The sequence below is a fragment of the Lacerta agilis genome, chromosome 7 (assembly GCF_009819535.1).
Source record: "Lacerta agilis isolate rLacAgi1 chromosome 7, rLacAgi1.pri, whole genome shotgun sequence".
Lineage (NCBI taxonomy): Eukaryota > Metazoa > Chordata > Lepidosauria > Squamata > Lacertidae > Lacerta > Lacerta agilis.
Window position 1 is genome coordinate 85,053,234 of NC_046318.1, and position 17,265 is coordinate 85,070,498.

General features: G+C 50.4%; 2 protein-coding genes across 2 annotated transcripts; both read right to left on the bottom strand.

The window, feature by feature from the left end:
- Positions 1-2,576: 2,576 nt before the first annotated feature.
- On the bottom strand, positions 2,577-12,169 carry LOC117050496 (ras-related protein Rab-19-like; the record flags this gene model as incomplete). The annotated part of the gene is given in 5 exon segments (XM_033156164.1): positions 2,577-2,999; positions 7,889-8,008; positions 10,042-10,204; positions 11,943-12,026; positions 12,029-12,169. Coding segments are annotated over 5 exon segments (633 nt in total), but the record flags the coding sequence as incomplete, so codon positions are not given.
- Positions 12,170-15,579: 3,410 nt separating this feature from the next.
- Positions 15,580-17,242, bottom strand: LOC117049420 (the record flags this gene model as incomplete). The annotated part of the gene is given in 4 exon segments (XM_033154075.1): positions 15,580-16,492; positions 16,494-16,555; positions 16,558-16,720; positions 17,135-17,242. Coding segments are annotated over 4 exon segments (621 nt in total), but the record flags the coding sequence as incomplete, so codon positions are not given.
- Positions 17,243-17,265: the final 23 nt, after the last annotated feature.

Consider the following 17,265-nt stretch of genomic DNA (forward strand, 5'->3'; position numbering starts at 1 on the left):
TCCTTTTTCCCAGGCCAAACATACCCAGCTCTCTAAAATGTTCCACATAAGGCATGAAGAAGTGCCTCCTTTGACCTGCCCTGGATTTCCCAACCTCCGGCTTCACAAATTCAACCAGGCAACCATTTGCCATCACCCACCCGGCCAGATGTCCCCAGCGCTCTCCCTTCCGAATTTCCAGCTGTCAAAGCCTGGCTCCTAGCTCTTTCCCATGTGATGGGCGTAATGAATGGAAAGGGTCTACTGAGCCCCCAATGCCTTGTTCCGTGGAGGGCTTAGGGCTGAGTCCTTTGCACTGCCTCATTTTACCTGAAAAGGGGCAGGAATTCATATTTACTTTCTTCAGTTTCTGCAACAGGCTGCAAACGAGAATGCAACAAAAACGGAAGCCCCCGAAAGGAACTGGAAGTCGGAGCAAAAAGCAACAGGGTGGTAAAGAAGAGAAACATTTATTTGTCGTACAATTTTTGGACCTGGGGTTGCCAGACCTCCTAAAGTTTCCAGGTTTGCCTGGCCCCCTACAGGGGGGGGGAGAAGGGGTGGGCTTGAATATCCAGGGGTGGCAAGTGTCCCTTTATTTTTATTTATTTATATTAAGAAGACTATGAGTGCAGCTTGCAAGCTGCAGACTGGCAGGACAATCATCACATAAACTCTCTGGGATCTGCCCCCTTCCCCTCTCCCAATTAACCTCCATCTCCAGGGCTCAGTGGTAGGAGGGAGAGTAGAGGGAGAATCACCAGGAAACCCCCCACCACCACCACCACCTCACCAGGGGATGCCCTCATGACATCAGCAGAAGCTCCCCCCAAATCTGAGGTTTGGGTCCTGAAATCTCAGGGTCTAGGATGCTCACGACCAGGTAGTCCTATTCAGACCCTAGTGTTCCTTGTGGAGGGAAATTCAGAGAAACAAAGATTTAGATGTGCTACCTGTTCTTTTCTTAGGCTTGGCTTTTTGCTCCTATTTGCAGTACAAACAAGAAATAGGAGCTGTACTGAGTCTTAATTTTTGTAGAAATCATTGCAGGCAGAAGTCAGAGGAAGCTCTTGCCTCAGAGCTGACATCTCCAAGCCTAGAGAAGCCCCAGCTGTTGGTTTCTACCTGTCGTCATGCAGCCATGAAGGCACAGAGCCCTTGCCTTTTAAGAAGCAGCAAATCAAAGGAAATTTGGGGCCTCCCAGCATAATTTTAAGCACGTTTGCTTGGATTTTCAGTGAGACTGCTGAGTCATTCTCTGGCCGCAAAAGAGGAAAATTTCTATCTTAATGCCATACTATTGCAAAGTACCTCCTTCCTCAGAAGGTCATACTGTAAACTCCTCCTTTCCTCAGTACCTCAAGTGGAGCACAAAGTCATTGCTTAAGTATTCTGCTGTCTCCAACATGCTAGAAATGCAGGTTTATAGGGTGGGATTCAATGTCATGCTGTGATAAACGTTCTGCCTCCACAAGCATTTCAGCTCACCAGACAGACACACACACACACACACACACACACACACACATCCCGCTTCCCCGTGCATGCTGTTCCAGGGCTTATGCCGACTCCCCCAGAGTCACATTTTGAGGGGGATGTCCCATTGCACAAGCTGAAGTCTGCAGAACATTGCATGCACTGATGATGCTAGCTTAAATTTGATAGCAACAACCTCAGCAGAATTTGTATTATCATTCTTGTTATGGAATAGTTGGAGGATCCCATGCTCCTGAATCCCAGTTGCTAGAAACCACAAGAGGGGAGAGGGCAATAATAATAATAATAATAATTGTCAGGAAACCCCCCTCCCCACTCCAGGTAGCATCCCGGGAGAGCTTGCAGTACAGGGAACCACCCCCTTTGTTCACCAGTTCGTCATCCCCCTCCTCTGCAGGAAGCGACCATTCCTCCAGTGGGGAGGGGGAGTTAGAGGCAGAAAGTTGGTGCAGGGGCTCTGAAGGGATCGCAGAGCCTGAGCACCAAGGGGGAAGCGGGGAACAGGGACAGTTTCCCACGCCCCGAGTTCACAGACAGGAAGGACGTGGAAGGGGGAGGCGGGGGTTCAGGATCCCGCGCCTCTTTTGCTGGACAAAGAACCGGAAGGGTTCATTCCCGGACTCTGCAGAGGGATGAGATGGACGTTTGAACTTTTGCTCCACTGTAAATATCTGCACAATAAAGAACTTCGTTTTTAGAAGTTCTGCGTTCGGCTGATTTCTCATGAGCAACCACTGAACGTTCTTACCTATTTATTTATTTATTTATTTATTTATACCCTTGTTCTCAGGTGCTGCGTGCTGGCTTCCCAGAATGGGCATCTGGTTGGCCACTGTGAGAACAGGATACTGGACTAGCTGGTTCCCATTTGGCCTGATCTTGCAGACTCTTCTTAAGAAGAGAAAGTGTGGAATAGGAGGAGGAGAGCAAGTATGATGTACTACCTCGTTTGGAACAGGGACAGGACGTGGGGAAAGACCAAGGATTGCACCCCACCCCACACCCAGATCCCATAATAGCTCAGAAGCGGCAGTTCCCAGAAGTTGCTTGCGTGTCCACAGTGGGGTCGGTCCGTCAGCTCGGCATCCTGCAGGAAATGGCCACCCATCTCCAAAGAGAAGCATTGCTGGAGGTGAAGCAAGGGAGTCTCATTGGCCCACCAAGATGAATTCCAGCCAAGGGTACCAACGCCAAGGCAGAATATGCTGCAGACTGCAGAGACCCTTCAGGTCAGACAGAGGCGGCTGCTGTAGCCCAGCCGTCTCCAAGGAAGTGGCAAATGTCCCGATCCGGTATGCGGCAAACCGTACAGAGAAAGGCTACCCGAGACCAATGGCACGGTGAATGAGGCTTCTGAAGCATCCTCTAAAATGCTGCGGCAGGAGGCTCTCCCACGGCTCAGCATCCACATTTGTCGTAGTAGCTGGCATCTTGCAGCGGGAGATGGAGGCTGCTGTGCTGGAATTCGTTCCTGAGGAACAGCCTCTCCAGCATCTCCTGCAGGCTGCGCTCCACGTTCTCACCTGGAAGAGAGGAGGAGAGGAGGAAGCCTGGGCCAGGCTGGAGGAGGAGGAGGAGGGAGAGCGAGAGAGGAACAAGGCCAGGCAAGTCTCCTGTTTGCACATATTCTGATTATTACAGGTACATCCCAAAGGAGCTCAGGACCATGGCAGGCGCATAAGTGCCAAAACATTGGAGAGCCAGTGTATTGTAGTGGTTAGAGTGCCTGACGATGACCTGGGAGACCAATGTTCAAATCTCCACTCATACGAGAGCCAGTGTGGTGTAGTGGTTAAGAGTGGTAGACTCATAATCTGGTGAACCGGGTTCGCATCCTCGCTCCTCCACACATAATAATAATAATAATAATAATAATAATAATTAATTTATTATTTGTACCCCGCCCATCTGGCTAGGTCTCCCCAGACACTCTGGCCAGCTTCCAACTAATATCAAAATACATTAAAATATCACATGCAGCTGACCTTGGGCTAGTCACACTTCTCTGAAGTATCTCAGCCCCACTGGGCCAAACATCTTTTATCCTCTCCACAACTAAGAATCTGAGCTGCTTCATCTTAGCACAGCACCCATGGGGCAGAAAGCACCACAATGTGGCACAGCTCTGGGCTGTGTTCGAAGTTGTTTTTGCTACCTGGGGGACAGCAGTCACAGAAGACCTTGAGGAAGAGGAATTTGGGTGCATTGGTTAAATCGGTCAGGAAAGCTCTTCAAGAGGGCGATGACAACTTGCCATCATCGCTAGGCAGAGCTGCTGCCATCAAGATGATTAGAATTTGGACCCAAGCCACCTGAAAGATCGTATCTCCCTGTACAAACCCGCCTGGATACCAAAATCTTTGGGTGGGCCCCTTCTCTTGGCATGGATGGTGGCGACATGAGAGAGAGCTTTTTCTGTGGCTGTTCCCAGATTGTGGGATTCCCTCCTGAGGGGTTGGCCTGGCTCCCTTTGTTATTCTTCCACAGTAAAAGGTAAAGGTAAAGGACCCCTGGACGGTTAAGTACAGTCAAAAGTGACTATGGGGTTGCGGCGCTCATCTCGCTTTCAGGCCGGCCGAGGGAGCTGGCGTTTGTCCACAGACAGCTTTCCGGGTCACGTGGCCAGCAGGACTAAACCGCTTCTGGCGCAATGGAACACCGTGACGGAAACCAGAGCGCACGGAAACGCCGTTCACCTTCCCGCTGCAGCAGTACCTATTTGTCGACTTGCACTGGTGTGCTTTTGAACTGCTAGGTTGGCAGGAGCTGGGACAGAGCAACGGGAGCTTACCACTGTCGAGTGGAATCGAACTGCCCAAGAGGCTCAGTGGTTTAGACCACAGTGCCACCTGCGTCCCTTATTCTTTCACAACCTTCATGTTCAGACAGGCCTTTGGCAACAAAGGTACAGACTATCAATGGTCCGCCATCAGGGCAAACAGGATTTTAGTTGCTGGTTCTGAAGTTGTTCCGGTGTGCTTTCAGCATCCATCTGGTTTGTTTTCATCGCTTTTAAACTTTCATATGGCTGCTTTTAAATGTCGGAAGCCGCAATGGAATCCCAACTTGAGAGAGAAGTGGGCTATGAATACTAACATTACTAATCAGAAGGCAGGGTCCTGAACTTTCCCGGGGATTCAAAAGGCACCGAGGCTGTGGACGAAGGTGAGGTGGGAGGGAGGCTTTTTGATGGGCTAATGGTGCCACTATAATAGCAGCGCTGCTGGCACAGACCGGCCTCGGATTCAGGAGCATGGGAGCCTCCAATGTGCTGTGCCAGGAAAGCAGACTATTACTTCATATTAGCAAGGCACCCTCCTCTGCCGGTGCTTGCCGGTCCAGAAATAGAACCTGCTGCTGCGCACCCATTCATTATCTCAACCCCCTGAGAGATGCACATTCCTCCAGAAGTCTGGCTGGCGCACTCGCAAACCACCCCCCACCCCAACCTTCCTCCGCCTGTCAGATTGGCTTGAAGGCCCTTCCTGACCTTGCTTGGCCTCTGGGCGGATAATTAGCACCTACCCAACCTGCTGCAAACCCCACAGCTTCACGCAAGACTGGTGCAAGCTAATAAATACTATTTATAGCAAGGTTGAGCAACTGGCAGCCTTCTGCCTAATTGCATGCTGGGGGGCAGGGGAAGGAGCCCAGAGGGTAAGAGGCAACCGTGTGATGCCTGCCGCAGAAAAATAAGCTAATGCTGCTTTAGGCTGCGTCAGCAGAAATCTGGTGCCCAGATCAAGGTAAGTGATGCCATAGTTCCACTCTGTTCTGCCTTGGTCAGGCCACACCTGGAGTCCTGTGTTCAGTTCTGGGGACCACAATTTACGAAGGGTGTTGACAAGCTGGAAGGTGTGCAGAGGAGGGCGAATGAAGAAGAGTAGAAGAAGAGTTTGGATTTGATACCCCGCTTTTCACTACCCGAAGGAGTAAATAAAAATAAATAAATAAAATAAAATAAAATAAAAATTTTATTTATACCCCGCCCTTCCCAGCCAGAAAACCGGGCTCAGGGCGGCTAACATCAATTAAAATCACAGCAAAAAAACAACAACATAAAAACGATCAATTTAAAATAACAGATTAAAATACAAATTTAAAAATTCAATTAAAACTGCAGGTCTCAATTTCAAAGCGGCTCACATTCTCCTTTCCCTTCCTCCCCCACAACAAACACTCTGTGAGGTGAGTGGGGCTGAGAGACTTCAGAGAAGTGTGACTAGCCCAAGGTCACCCAGCAGCTGCATGTGGAGGAGCGGAGACGCGAACCCGGTTCACCAGATTACGAGTCCACCGCTCCTAACCACTACACCACACTGATGGTCAAGGTTCTGGAAACTAAGCCTTATGAGGAATGGTTGAAGGAACTGGGTATGTTTAGCCTGGAAAAGAGGAGACTGAGAGGAGACAGGAGAGCCACCTTCAAATAGCTCAAGGGCTGTCCCACGGAAGATGGAGCAAGCTTGCAGCATTCGAACCCATGACTTCAAGCTACAAGAAAGGGGGTTCCGCTTAAGCATCAGGAAGAGCTTTCTGGCAACGAGAGCTTTTTGACAGTGGAACAGACTCCCTCAAAAGGTGGTGGACTCTCCTTCCTTGGAGGTATTTAAGCAGGCGGACATCTGTCAAGGATTCTTTAGCTCCGATTCCTGCATTGCAGGGGGCTGGACTAGATGACCACTGGGGGGTCCTTTCCAGCTCTAGAATTCTATGCTTCCATGATTAACCTGTTAATTTGGGCCCTGCTACACCTTGCCCACTTTGGCAAAGGGCAGATGAGACACAATGGACTTGGGCGGATGCCCAGCGCAGCCCGCTCTCTGTGTCGTTTTGCGCCAGCTGCTTGGAAAAAATTATGCTGACTCTCGGTGACGATTTTACGAGGCTGACTTGGCATCTTCGAAAACACCCGCCCATCAGCAGAATAAGAAGCTAAAGAATGTGGGGAAGGAAGGAAGGAAGGAAGGAAGGAAGGAAGGAAGGAAGGAAGGGGAGGCTCAGCTGCTGTAAATGGAAAACGCTGGGAGGCGTCAAGGAAAGAAGCGCTGGAGTAGCAGCCAGACAACTGCCAGAGGCAAAAGTGCACAGAGCTGCAAAAGTAAATTTCACCACGGTACTCGCTTCTTTTGGACTTCCAGGAGTCTCCAGCTGGGTTCCGAGACTCTCCCTAGGCCATATCCCCTCCATAAGAACATATGAATAGCCTGCTGGATCAGGCCCATCCGGTCCAGCATCGTATCCTCACGGTGGCCAACCAGATCACACAGACAGGATCCCAGCACAAGAGCCACTCTCCCCTCCTGTGGCCTCCAGCAACTGGCTTTCAGAAGCACAGGTGCCTCCAGCTGGGGAGGCCAAGCAGAGCCATCCTGGCTAGCAGGAGTGGGTGCCCAGGGCCACGGGTGCTGTGCAGTGTGCATGGCCCTGGCACCAAAATTTTGCTGGTGCCTGGCCCCTTCATGAGGAATTTGGTGGGTGCCGTGTTGGTACCTATGCTGGCTAGTAGCCATTACCATCCCTCTCCTCCTCCTCCTCAATGAATTCGTCTAACATCACCTTGCCGACAAAGGTCCGTATAGTTAAGGCGATGGTTTTCCCAGTAGTGATGTACGGAAGTGAGAGCTGGACCATAAAGAAGGCTGATCACCGAAGAATTGATGCTTTTGAATTATGGTGCTGGAGGAGACTCTTGAGAGTCCCATGGACTGCAAGAAGATCAAACCTATCCATTCTTAAAGAAATCAGCCCTGAGTGCTCACTGGAAGGGCAGATCCTGAAGTTGAGGCTCCAGTAATTTGGCCACCTCATGAGAAGAGAAGACTCCCTGGAAAAGACCCTGATGTTGGGAAAGATGGAGGGCACAAGGAGAAGGGGACGACAGAGGACGAGATGGTTGGACAGTGTTCTCGAAGCAACTGGCATGAGTTTGGCCAAACTGCGGGAGGCAGTGAAGGATAGGCGTGCCTGGCGTGCTCTGGTCCAGGGGGTCACGAAGAGTCGGACACGATTGAGCGACTGAACAACAACAAACCTTCTTTTATAGCCACCCACGTTGGTGGGCATCACTGCCTCCTCCTGTGGGAAGGAGTTCCATAGTTTAACTCTGCACCATGTGAAGAAATAATGTCTTTTACCTGTCCTGAATCATTCAACGCTCAGCTCTCTGGCCTCAACCGCTGCTCCCAAGCCTGTGACCCCTGCAATGTTGTCCTGAAAGGAATGTGGCCCCTGAAAGTCCGTCGCCCCCCCCCATTTCAAACCCCTTCCTGCTTCTTCTGTGCTCGGTGGGTCAGTGGAATCGCTGCCCCTGCTCTTTACACCAACCTCGCCTGCATCACCCCCTCTCTCAGCTCAGCCGGAAAGATGAAGCGACCCCCCCTCCCCTTACCTGTCCTGGCCGTCCCCTTACCTGTCTTGGCTGACACTTTGAACCTGCCGGACGCGCCGTGCTCCACCGCAAACCTCTCGGCCTTCTCTTCAGGGACGCAGCTCTCCAGGTCACTCTTGTTGCCCAGGAGGAAGAGATTGGCTTGGCGGAGGAGAGGGAGGAGAAAGAACAGGAAGATCTGAGAACAGGTGCTTGGGGCTAAAGGCTCTGAGCCCCTGGCACGGCCAGTTCATGTACGGTAGGAAGGATATTTGCAGCTCCAACATTTGTTAACAATTTTGTTTGGGCCAGCAGCGTTTTCAGCTTCTGAGACACCTGAGATACTAGAACAACTGATGAAATTCATTATAACAAAAAAAAAAAAAAAACCACCACCCACAATTACTTTTTATAAATATTTGTTATCGATTTGAAAGGCAGATGTTAAGAAAAAAGAACTTGCGGTTGCTGTATTGCCTACACAATGGGAGAGTGTTTTCACTTCTATAGCAAAGATACCTGTAAATGGACCTTAAATTATGACTTATACAACGGAAAATAATATTTTGAATTTATTGAACACTATGTTTGCATAGAAAAAGACTGCCTAAGACTGCATTTTGTTGGAGATGTAATAAGTATAATGCTTTAAAACTCACGTTTTTACAATGACTTATACTTACAGTATTAAGATTTGGGAGAAATTAGTGGATTATATGACTCTGTGAAAAAGCTAAAATTTCCAGAGATTACTGTTATTTTCAACTGCATACCAACTATACGGAATTTGACAACTGGAGAACATAAATAGATTCTCTGTGCCCTCCACTATGGCCAAAAGACTGATACTGCCGCACTGGAAAGAGAAATGTAATTCTCCATTCATTCAGCGGACTGAAGGTACCCAACTATACTTGTCACCTAGGAGCAGGCTAGCTTAATGACGTATGCATGGACAAGGATAATGGAATTTGGAACAGGTTAAAAAAGCGAGAGTTATAGAAGTCTTTCAGAAATAACTATATATCTATTTGGATAATATTAGATAGGTATATATGGGATTGTAATTGTTAACCGTTACAGTGGAGGCTCGGGTTGCGAATGATCCGTGAGGGAGGCACGTTCACAACCCACAGCGTTCGCAACGCACAGCGCCGTGTCTGCGCATGCGCGGGTTGCGATCCGGCTCTTCTGTGCATGCGTGAGCGACGAGACCCAGAAGTAACCCGTTCCGCTACTTCCAGGTTTGGAGAGGTGCGCAACCCGAAAAGGTGCAACCTGAAGCATCTGTAACCCGAGGTATGACTGTATAGTGATATGCTACACCCAAATATACAGGTGAAACTCGAAAAATTAGAATATCGTGGAAAAGTCCATTTATGTAAGCAATTGTTTTCATTAGCTACTGGAGTTTAATATATGAGATAGACTCATGACATGCAAAGCGAGATATGTCAAGCCTCGGCTTGTTATAATTGTGATGATTATGGCGCACAGATGATGAAAACCCCAAAGTTGATTTGGGGTTCTCATCAACTGTACGCCATAATCATCACAATTATAACAAATAAGGCTTGACATCTCTCGCTTTGCATGTCATGAGTCTATCTCATATATTAGTTTCACCTTTTAAGTTGAATTACTGAAAGAAATGAACCTTTCCACGATATTCTAATTTTTCGAGTTTCACCTATTTAATGTTCTAGCTCTCATGGTTTAGGACAGCGTTTCCCAGAGTGCCCAGTACTGCCTCCTGGTGGTCAGTGATATTACCTAGGGCAGGGTTCCCCAAACTTGGGCCACCAGGTGTTTTGGGACTACCATTCCCATCATCCCTGACCCCTGGACCTGTTAGCTAGGGATGATGGGAGTTGTAGTCCCAAAACAGCTGGCAATGACAGGGTACGGCAGGGAGGTTCTGGAGGTGGAAATGACTATGACTGGATCAAGTTCATCCGTTTTATTGAATTCATGAACCAAAATACTTATAATTGGCTTTGGCATAAATGTGCAATGCATTGTGACCCTTGGGGTCCCATCCAGCTCTGCAACCCTATGATTCTGCGCCTGCGTGTCAAGCTGCTGATAAAGGCGCAGGCGCAGAGGCAAAGAGGGGAAAGTGGCAACCGACCCCTCTCCGTCCCGCCCGCCCCCATACCCCGGGACTCTTCCTTTCCCCCTGCCCTCTCACTTACCATCTGCACAGTACTGCCTGGCCAGGTAAAGCCAGTGCAAGAGGCTGTCGAAGGAGAGGAGGTGATGCAGGCTGTACACCAGAAGCACAGCATCCGCGTCCCGGTAGTAGCTCCTGCTCAGGGACAGGAAGCGCTCCTCCCCAGCCGTGTCCCACAGGGAAATCTGCGCAGGTCGAAAGAGCACGCGGTTAGAGCGCCCAACAGGGGAACTCCCTGCTGCAGGAAGCGTCTCAGGCAAGATTATGAGAATTCTTTCCAGTAGCACCTTAGAGACCAACTGAGTTTGTTCTTGGTATGAGCTTTCGTGTGCATGCACACTTCTTCAGATACACTGAAACTGAAGTCACTATATATAAGGGTCTGGTGACTTCTGTTTCAGTGTATCTGAAGAAGTGTGAATGCACACGAAAGCTCATACCAAGAACAAACTCAGTTGGTCTCTAAGGTGCTACTGGAAAGAATTTTCTATTTTGTTTCGACTATGGCAGACCAACACGGCTACCCACCTGTAACTGAAGCTTATGAGAGACCGACTGGAACCTAGAAGGGGAGTCATCTGGGTTTTTGTGATGGCCTTGTCAGGTATGACACGGCCCTCTGTCGTTTTTTCTTTCCTGCCTCCTTCCCTGCAGACCCTGTCAAGATCTGGGCGATGGCTGCCTGAGAAAAGGGAGTCTCTGTGGCAGCTCATGGGTTGTGGAAATCCCCCACACGGCTGCCTGGCACCTTCCTGATGCAGCTTTCAGCAAATGCTGAAGACACACCTCTCTGCTCTGAGATGTGTGTTTCCAGGACCCACCCAATTCCTGTGACAGCAATTTGCTCTCACTGTTTCTAATTCTGAATTTCAAATTGTTGTAACCTGCCCTGGGGCGTGCTGGTGAAGTGTGGGAAACAGAATAACAGAACTGTAGAGTTCGGAGAATCCCAAAGGTTCATCTAGTCCAACACTCTGCAATGCAGGAATCACAGAAAGAGAAGGAGAAGGAGAAGAAAACCTTCACCTGTCATTGCTAGGATTTATTCAGGACTTCCAATGCAAGGAGTTCAAAAAGTTGGGTGCCATAAATGTAGAAATTGCAGTCAACAAGCATGAGTAGTACTAGTTGGTACATGAATGGGTTAAGACAATAGAGCTGTGTTCCTAGACTCAGTTAGGTCATGCCCCTCTCCTCCAATGAGGGAAGAAGTTAAGCCTTCTCTTCCTGTGCCTCCGCACCATGTAACCCACCAGGGGGGATGCGGCTAAGCCATCTCCAAAGCTTTGAACATGCGTTTGGAACTATATTCTGTATTTTCTACCCTAGAGGATTCTGCCTACGTTCTCCTCGCTGCTGCTTGGATAAATGCATGAATGGGACCCTTGGAATGTTTTGTAAGTAAATCATTTTAAAGTTACTTAACAGTGTGTGGTCTGTTCATTGCAAGAAGGGTGGAAAGAGGGGGATGCTTTGCAGGTGGGCCAAACAGGATATGCAAAAGTTTTAATTCATAGAATCACTGAATTAAGAAGCTGGAAGGGCCCCCAACTTTGTGAGTTTAAACTCTGCTGCTGGGGCTCCCTCCCACTGGAGAGTGTGTTAAGCCCCAAATTTTGAATCTAGGCACCTACTTTCTGAGGAGGGGGAATGCAGAGCGGCATGCAGGAGAAGCAAGGTAAAGATCACAGCTTCCGCAGCAAGGGATGTGGCCCCCCAGGAAACGGAGCCCCTGCCCCTCTCAGAATCACAAGAGGGACCAAGCCATCAACTCCAAGCCTGTAGAAGCCCAAGCGCCCAAGTTAGCTTACGAAGGTGCATAGACCCTTTTGTTTCTCCCCCCCCCCTTTCCTCTTCCTGAGGCGGGGAGTTCCAGGGGCAAGCCACCAACCAAATGAGCTGCCCGGGAAGCGGGGGCCTTACCTGGACCTGGCAGTTCTTGCTGTTGAGCTTCAGGGGCAGGGTTTTCTCACACGTGTAGCTGTGCTGGCCAGGTGGGTAGGTCCCCCCTCCAGGAAAGCCCCCAGCTTGATGCGATGGAAGAGCGTGGTCTTCCCCACTCCAAAGTCCCCCAGGAGGATCATTTTGAACCTGGGCTCCTCGTGCCTGACATGGCTGGGCTTCTTCGCTGGCAGCAGGTCCTGGGCCAAGTGAGAGAAGGAGATCTTTCAAGCCCCACGGCTCAGCTGTGGGGAGGAGGAGGAAGAAGGGGGGGGGGGTAGGAAATGTGGCCGGATTTGTTCAAGGAGGGGAATAGCTGTTTGCTCTCTCCCTTTTTTGGGGGGGGGGGGTAGGAATCCATTACGCAAGCACTTCCCCATTGCTTTTTTAAAAAATGGATTTTTATTAAAAGATTTCTTGATTACAAAGTATGTGCAATGTTCTCTCTCTCTCGTATTTTTTTCCATGTATCATTTTTACAAATCAGTCCTATTTGTTGAGACATTAGGAAGAAAAGGGGGAAAGAGGTGAATTGGGGGGGGGGGAGAGATGGGGTGTGTGTGTGACAACACTTCCCCATTGCTGAAAGAGGCAAAGCCCAGATCCAGACACAAGCTAGATTAGGAGAGCTCAGTCCAAGTCGGATCACCTTAATTTCCACATTTCTTAAAATGTGGCAACTCCTATCTGGCATGAAGGTGCCTGCTACGGCCACAGTTACTCCTGGCAGCGCAACCCAACCATATCCCAAGACTTCTCAAAATCAAAACTAACCGCACTGCTAAGGAAATGAACAACACCCTGATTTACCTCTTAAAACAGGGCATTAATTTCACGTACATCTTCCTCACCTAGATTGCTTATTTGAAAGGCACGATCTCCAACCTGTGCATTGGTATCGAATTCTGACAATGCATGTCTCTGGGTGGCACAGAACTCCTTCATCAGGTAGGTGGGTGATTAATTGGTGGGATCTGTGTTACTTAAAAGCGTGCAGGTCTTACCAGCGTACAACAATGGATGAGGCCGCTATCTACGCAGGACGATGTTACTAAGCGCATGGCCATCTTTAAAAACCACCTACCGCTGCACTGGAACGCATTAATATATTGAAACATTATGTGGAACGGGACAGTTTCTTTGCCTGTTGTGAGAAATGTGCACTGAGGAGCAAAAGAAAATTAAATACGCCGGAAGGAATACGGCTTTTGGCCCTTCTGTGTTTGGTTGAACTTGGTGTTTTGCTTTCAAGGCACAGGAGATCCACCCGGCAATTAATGGGGGGAAGGCTGTCATCTCTTATCCTCCTAGTTGTCTAAAAGTCTGGGAGGCAATTGGGAACTTTCTAGCATATTGTACCCAAATTCAAACTAGAATACAGGGTTATGGGGTCAGAAAATCCTTGAAGATCTGCAAGGGGGGAGAAGAAAGGGCTGGACACCTTAAGAGGACTAGAATTGGGCCATGCAATGGGAAGTACCTGAAGAATGATGGAATTGTAGAGTTGGAATATGAACCAAAGGGTCATTTAGTCCAGTCCCTACAATGAGGAGCCACAAAGGGGACGCAGACACTGAACTAAAGGATGCCTTCTTATATGCATTGGACTGCTTCATTCAGTGTTGGTGCTGACCTTGAAAGCCCTAAATGGCCTTGGCCCAGTATACCTGAAGGAGCGTCTCCACCCCCATTGTCCAGCCCTGAGGTCCAGCGCCCAGGGTCTTCTGGCGGTTCCCTCCCTGCGAGAAGTGAGGGTTGCAGGGAACCAGGCAGAGGGCCTTCTCAGTGGTGGCACCCACCCTGTGGAACACCCTCTCACTAGATGCCAACTATTTGACTCTTAGAGACATTGAAGGCAGCCTGTTTACGGACGTTTTTAATGTTTGATGTCTTGTTGTATTTTTAATACCCTGTTGGAAGCTGCCCAGAGTGGCTGGAGAAACCCAGACAGATGGGCGGGGTATAAAGAAAATTATTATTATTATCATCAACATCAACATCATCAATCATCATCAATGCAGGATTACTTCTCTGCAGTTTTCTTTAAGAACTTAAAGCCACAACAGGTGTAAATGTGAAGATTAAAAACCACACTGGCTGGGGAAATGGAAAAGTAAACAACTCAAAGGCTTCCGCCAGCACAAACTTCGCAGGACATTCAGTGCAGATTTCTTTAGCAAACATTGAAGTGCATTCAACAGGAAAGGCACAGCGGGCAAAAACGCGCACAGAAAAAGATATGGTTGAAAATGGCACGCGTAACCTTTTAAAAACAAAATTAAAAATTACAAAATTCTTTCCAGTAGCACCTTAGAGACAACTAAGTTTGTTCTTGGTATGAGCTTTCGTGTGCATGCACACTTCTTCAGCTGGTACCTTTACCTTTTTACAGCCTAGAATTGCAATTAACCATTTTTGCTGCTGCATCACCCTGTGTGATGTGTGTGTGTAGATTATTCCTGCCCATGTGTAGAACTTATATCTGCCCCTACTGGTATTCAGATCCTTGGTCCAAGCACCAGAGGAAGAAAGACATACACACACACACGCACCGCGGCCTCGAGAGCACCCCCTTTCTGCCAGGGTGAGCCTGGCAGAACCCCACAAAACAGGACCGGGAAGAGGCACCCCATTCCAACCCAGCTCCTCCACCAATTGAGACAACAGCCAAGGAAAGGAGGGGGGAAGGTCTTGCCAGGGCAGCCGCTCAACTACCTTGTCTGTCCTCGCGCCAGCCGAGTCAGCCGCCCACTTGGCAAGAGGCTTCCTCCTCCGAGGGATCCCTGGAGAGATCCTCGCCCTGGCAGTCACATGCCAGTCACAAGGCCAAGTCCAGAGAGGGCCGTCACTTCTCCTTCAGGAGCTCCTGAAGAGGCCTTAACCCTCCAGGGGTGTGGAAAGAGGTTGGCACCGACGGCCGCCTTTCTGTGACCCAGCCTAGTTTCCTGTCTCCGGCGGGGGGTGGCAAGAAGCAGGGCAAACGTTGCGCACTCCGCACCAGATCTTTATTTGGCTCTTTATGTGGGGTTGGGGTTTGTTTGTTTTTTAGTTTTACAGCTTTGCCTGAAGCCGCAAGGATTCTTTGCCCCTCCTCCGAGCTCAAAAACGCCACGCTTGTGAACCGCAAAAAGCAAGGCACTTGAAGCGCAGCCAAGGGCCCTTGAGGAGTGGCAGAGGAAGCAGGCAGTTAGCAGCCTCATGTGGGAGACAGAGGTCCCAAGCGGCTGTTTTGTAGGGTAAACCCATCCTCCGGCACTTCTGTGCTTGGAAATCTGCCTTCTCCTCTAAGGAGCTCAAGGTGGCGTACATGGTTGTTCTCCTCCCACAACAACCCTGCGAGGTAGGCTCAGCCGAGAGGCAGTGACTGGCTCAAGGTCGCCCAGTGAACTTCATGGCTGAGCGGGGATTCGAACCCTGGTCTCCCTGGTCCGAGTCTGAAACTCTTACCACTGCGCAAACACTTGTGCTGTTTCCAGTGAACACAATGTTTACCTGTTGACTCCCTACCAGGCAGGAAGACCCATATGAGAGATGGCTGCATGTGGAGCCCCAGGGCCCTCTGATGTAACTCACAGGACAACTGGTGACCCCCCCCCAGGGTCAAGGCAGCCCCCCAAGTTTGATGGACCTGTGAAGGGAATGTCTGGCTTTTTCTGCCTGGCCGGTCAGTTCTGGGCAGGCTACAGGCCTTGGCTAACAAGAGTCATGCAAGCCCTTTTAACCAGTAGCCTGTTGGTTTCACAGCTGTGACACAGCTAGCACCTTTGCAAGTTGCTGCAACGAAATCTTGAGTTAACAACTTCCACCCGTTCACAATCAGCCTGGCTTCCTGACCAGTGCACCAAGAAAAGCGCCGAGGGACCGGGCAAAGGAAACCGGCGGGGATCTTTGGTGTCAGGAGTGGGATTTCCGACATTCGCAGGGCGAGGTGGTGCCTCCCACACTGCAAGGAAGCAGCAGTCCTTGCACATCTCGGCCAGCTCAGTGTCAGGCTTCTCTGGGGGCTCCGCCACTAAACCCAGCAAGCTCTGCGAAGGAAGATGCTGCCTGCCTGTGATGGGCAGCCCCCAGAGTCCCTTGCAACGCTGCAGGCATGGGCAGCGCCCTTTCCAGAGTCGTAGGCTCCCCGAAGAGTTTCCTGGAGGCCATTTCCCAAGCCTCTTTGCGGCACCCAACAGACCGTGGCCAGCCTTTCCTCTGCCTCACCTGATGCTGCGATGGCCCCACCGCCCGCCAGACCCCCCTCAGTCCAGTTCTCGGTGGAGCGCTTGCAGAGCCCGCCGCCAAGCCAGGTTGGCCACCGCCATGAGGCAGCAGACAGCGTCCCCTTTCCGGAGCACCAGCAGCCGCCGCAGCTGGGTCCCTGCCAGCGCCCCAGCCGTGCCCACCAAGAGGCTGCCCGCAATCCCCCAGGCGTTTCCGGTGAAGATGGAAGCAATGAGGATGCTGATGGAGACCACCGAGGTGACCGAGTGGGCCGCCATGGCCTTGCCTTCCTCGGAGAAGTAGCCCGACCCGCCAGCCAGCAGGAGCAGCCAGTGCGCCCCCCAAGAGGGCGTTCGCCGTGGGACGGTCCCCATTCAGCCAGTGGAAGCGAAGGCTAACAGGGGAAGCCCCACCACCGTGGAGACCCAGGCGTTGTCTGGGCTGTGGCAGGCACCCTCCAAACCGAGCCCTGGCGGGGCAGTGAGGTGGGTGGCCGTATCCAGGAGGGGCACGAGGGCCTGGAGGAGAAACCCGGCAGAGGTCCCTCGATTGATCTGCAAAGAGAGGGAGGAGGCGGCGAATGGAGCTCAGACTGTGTTAGCAAATGCGTTGGGAATTATATTTGGTCTCTGCAGCTAATCAGCTTGGTCTCTGCAAGCAAGAACCCCACCCAGTGACCCTTGTCAGCAGCGCAGTTTCAAGAGGAGGAGCGAGCAGCAGACCTTTGCACATCCAGGAACGCAAAGCCCTGTTTCCACATGCAGATTTTACATTTGCCGGGTGTGCATGTGCAAATAATAATAATAATAATAATAATTAATAATTTGGCAGGTTCCCTGTCACAGAGAGCAATGATTTGTCAGCCTGAATCCAAAACCCCTCTCTAGCAAAGGCCCAGCACCCAAGAGGACAGGCCAGCAAGCAGAAACATCAGGTGACTCCCCAATCAAGCTCCATCCCTTTCCTACCTGGAAGGTTTGGACAGCGGAGCCCAGGGACACGACACACAGCAGGAGGTTGCAGAGCAGACCGGTCAGCTCATCAGGCCAGCCATGTATGGAGGCTGAGGCTCTGCAAGGGAAGGCAGAGAGAGAGAGAG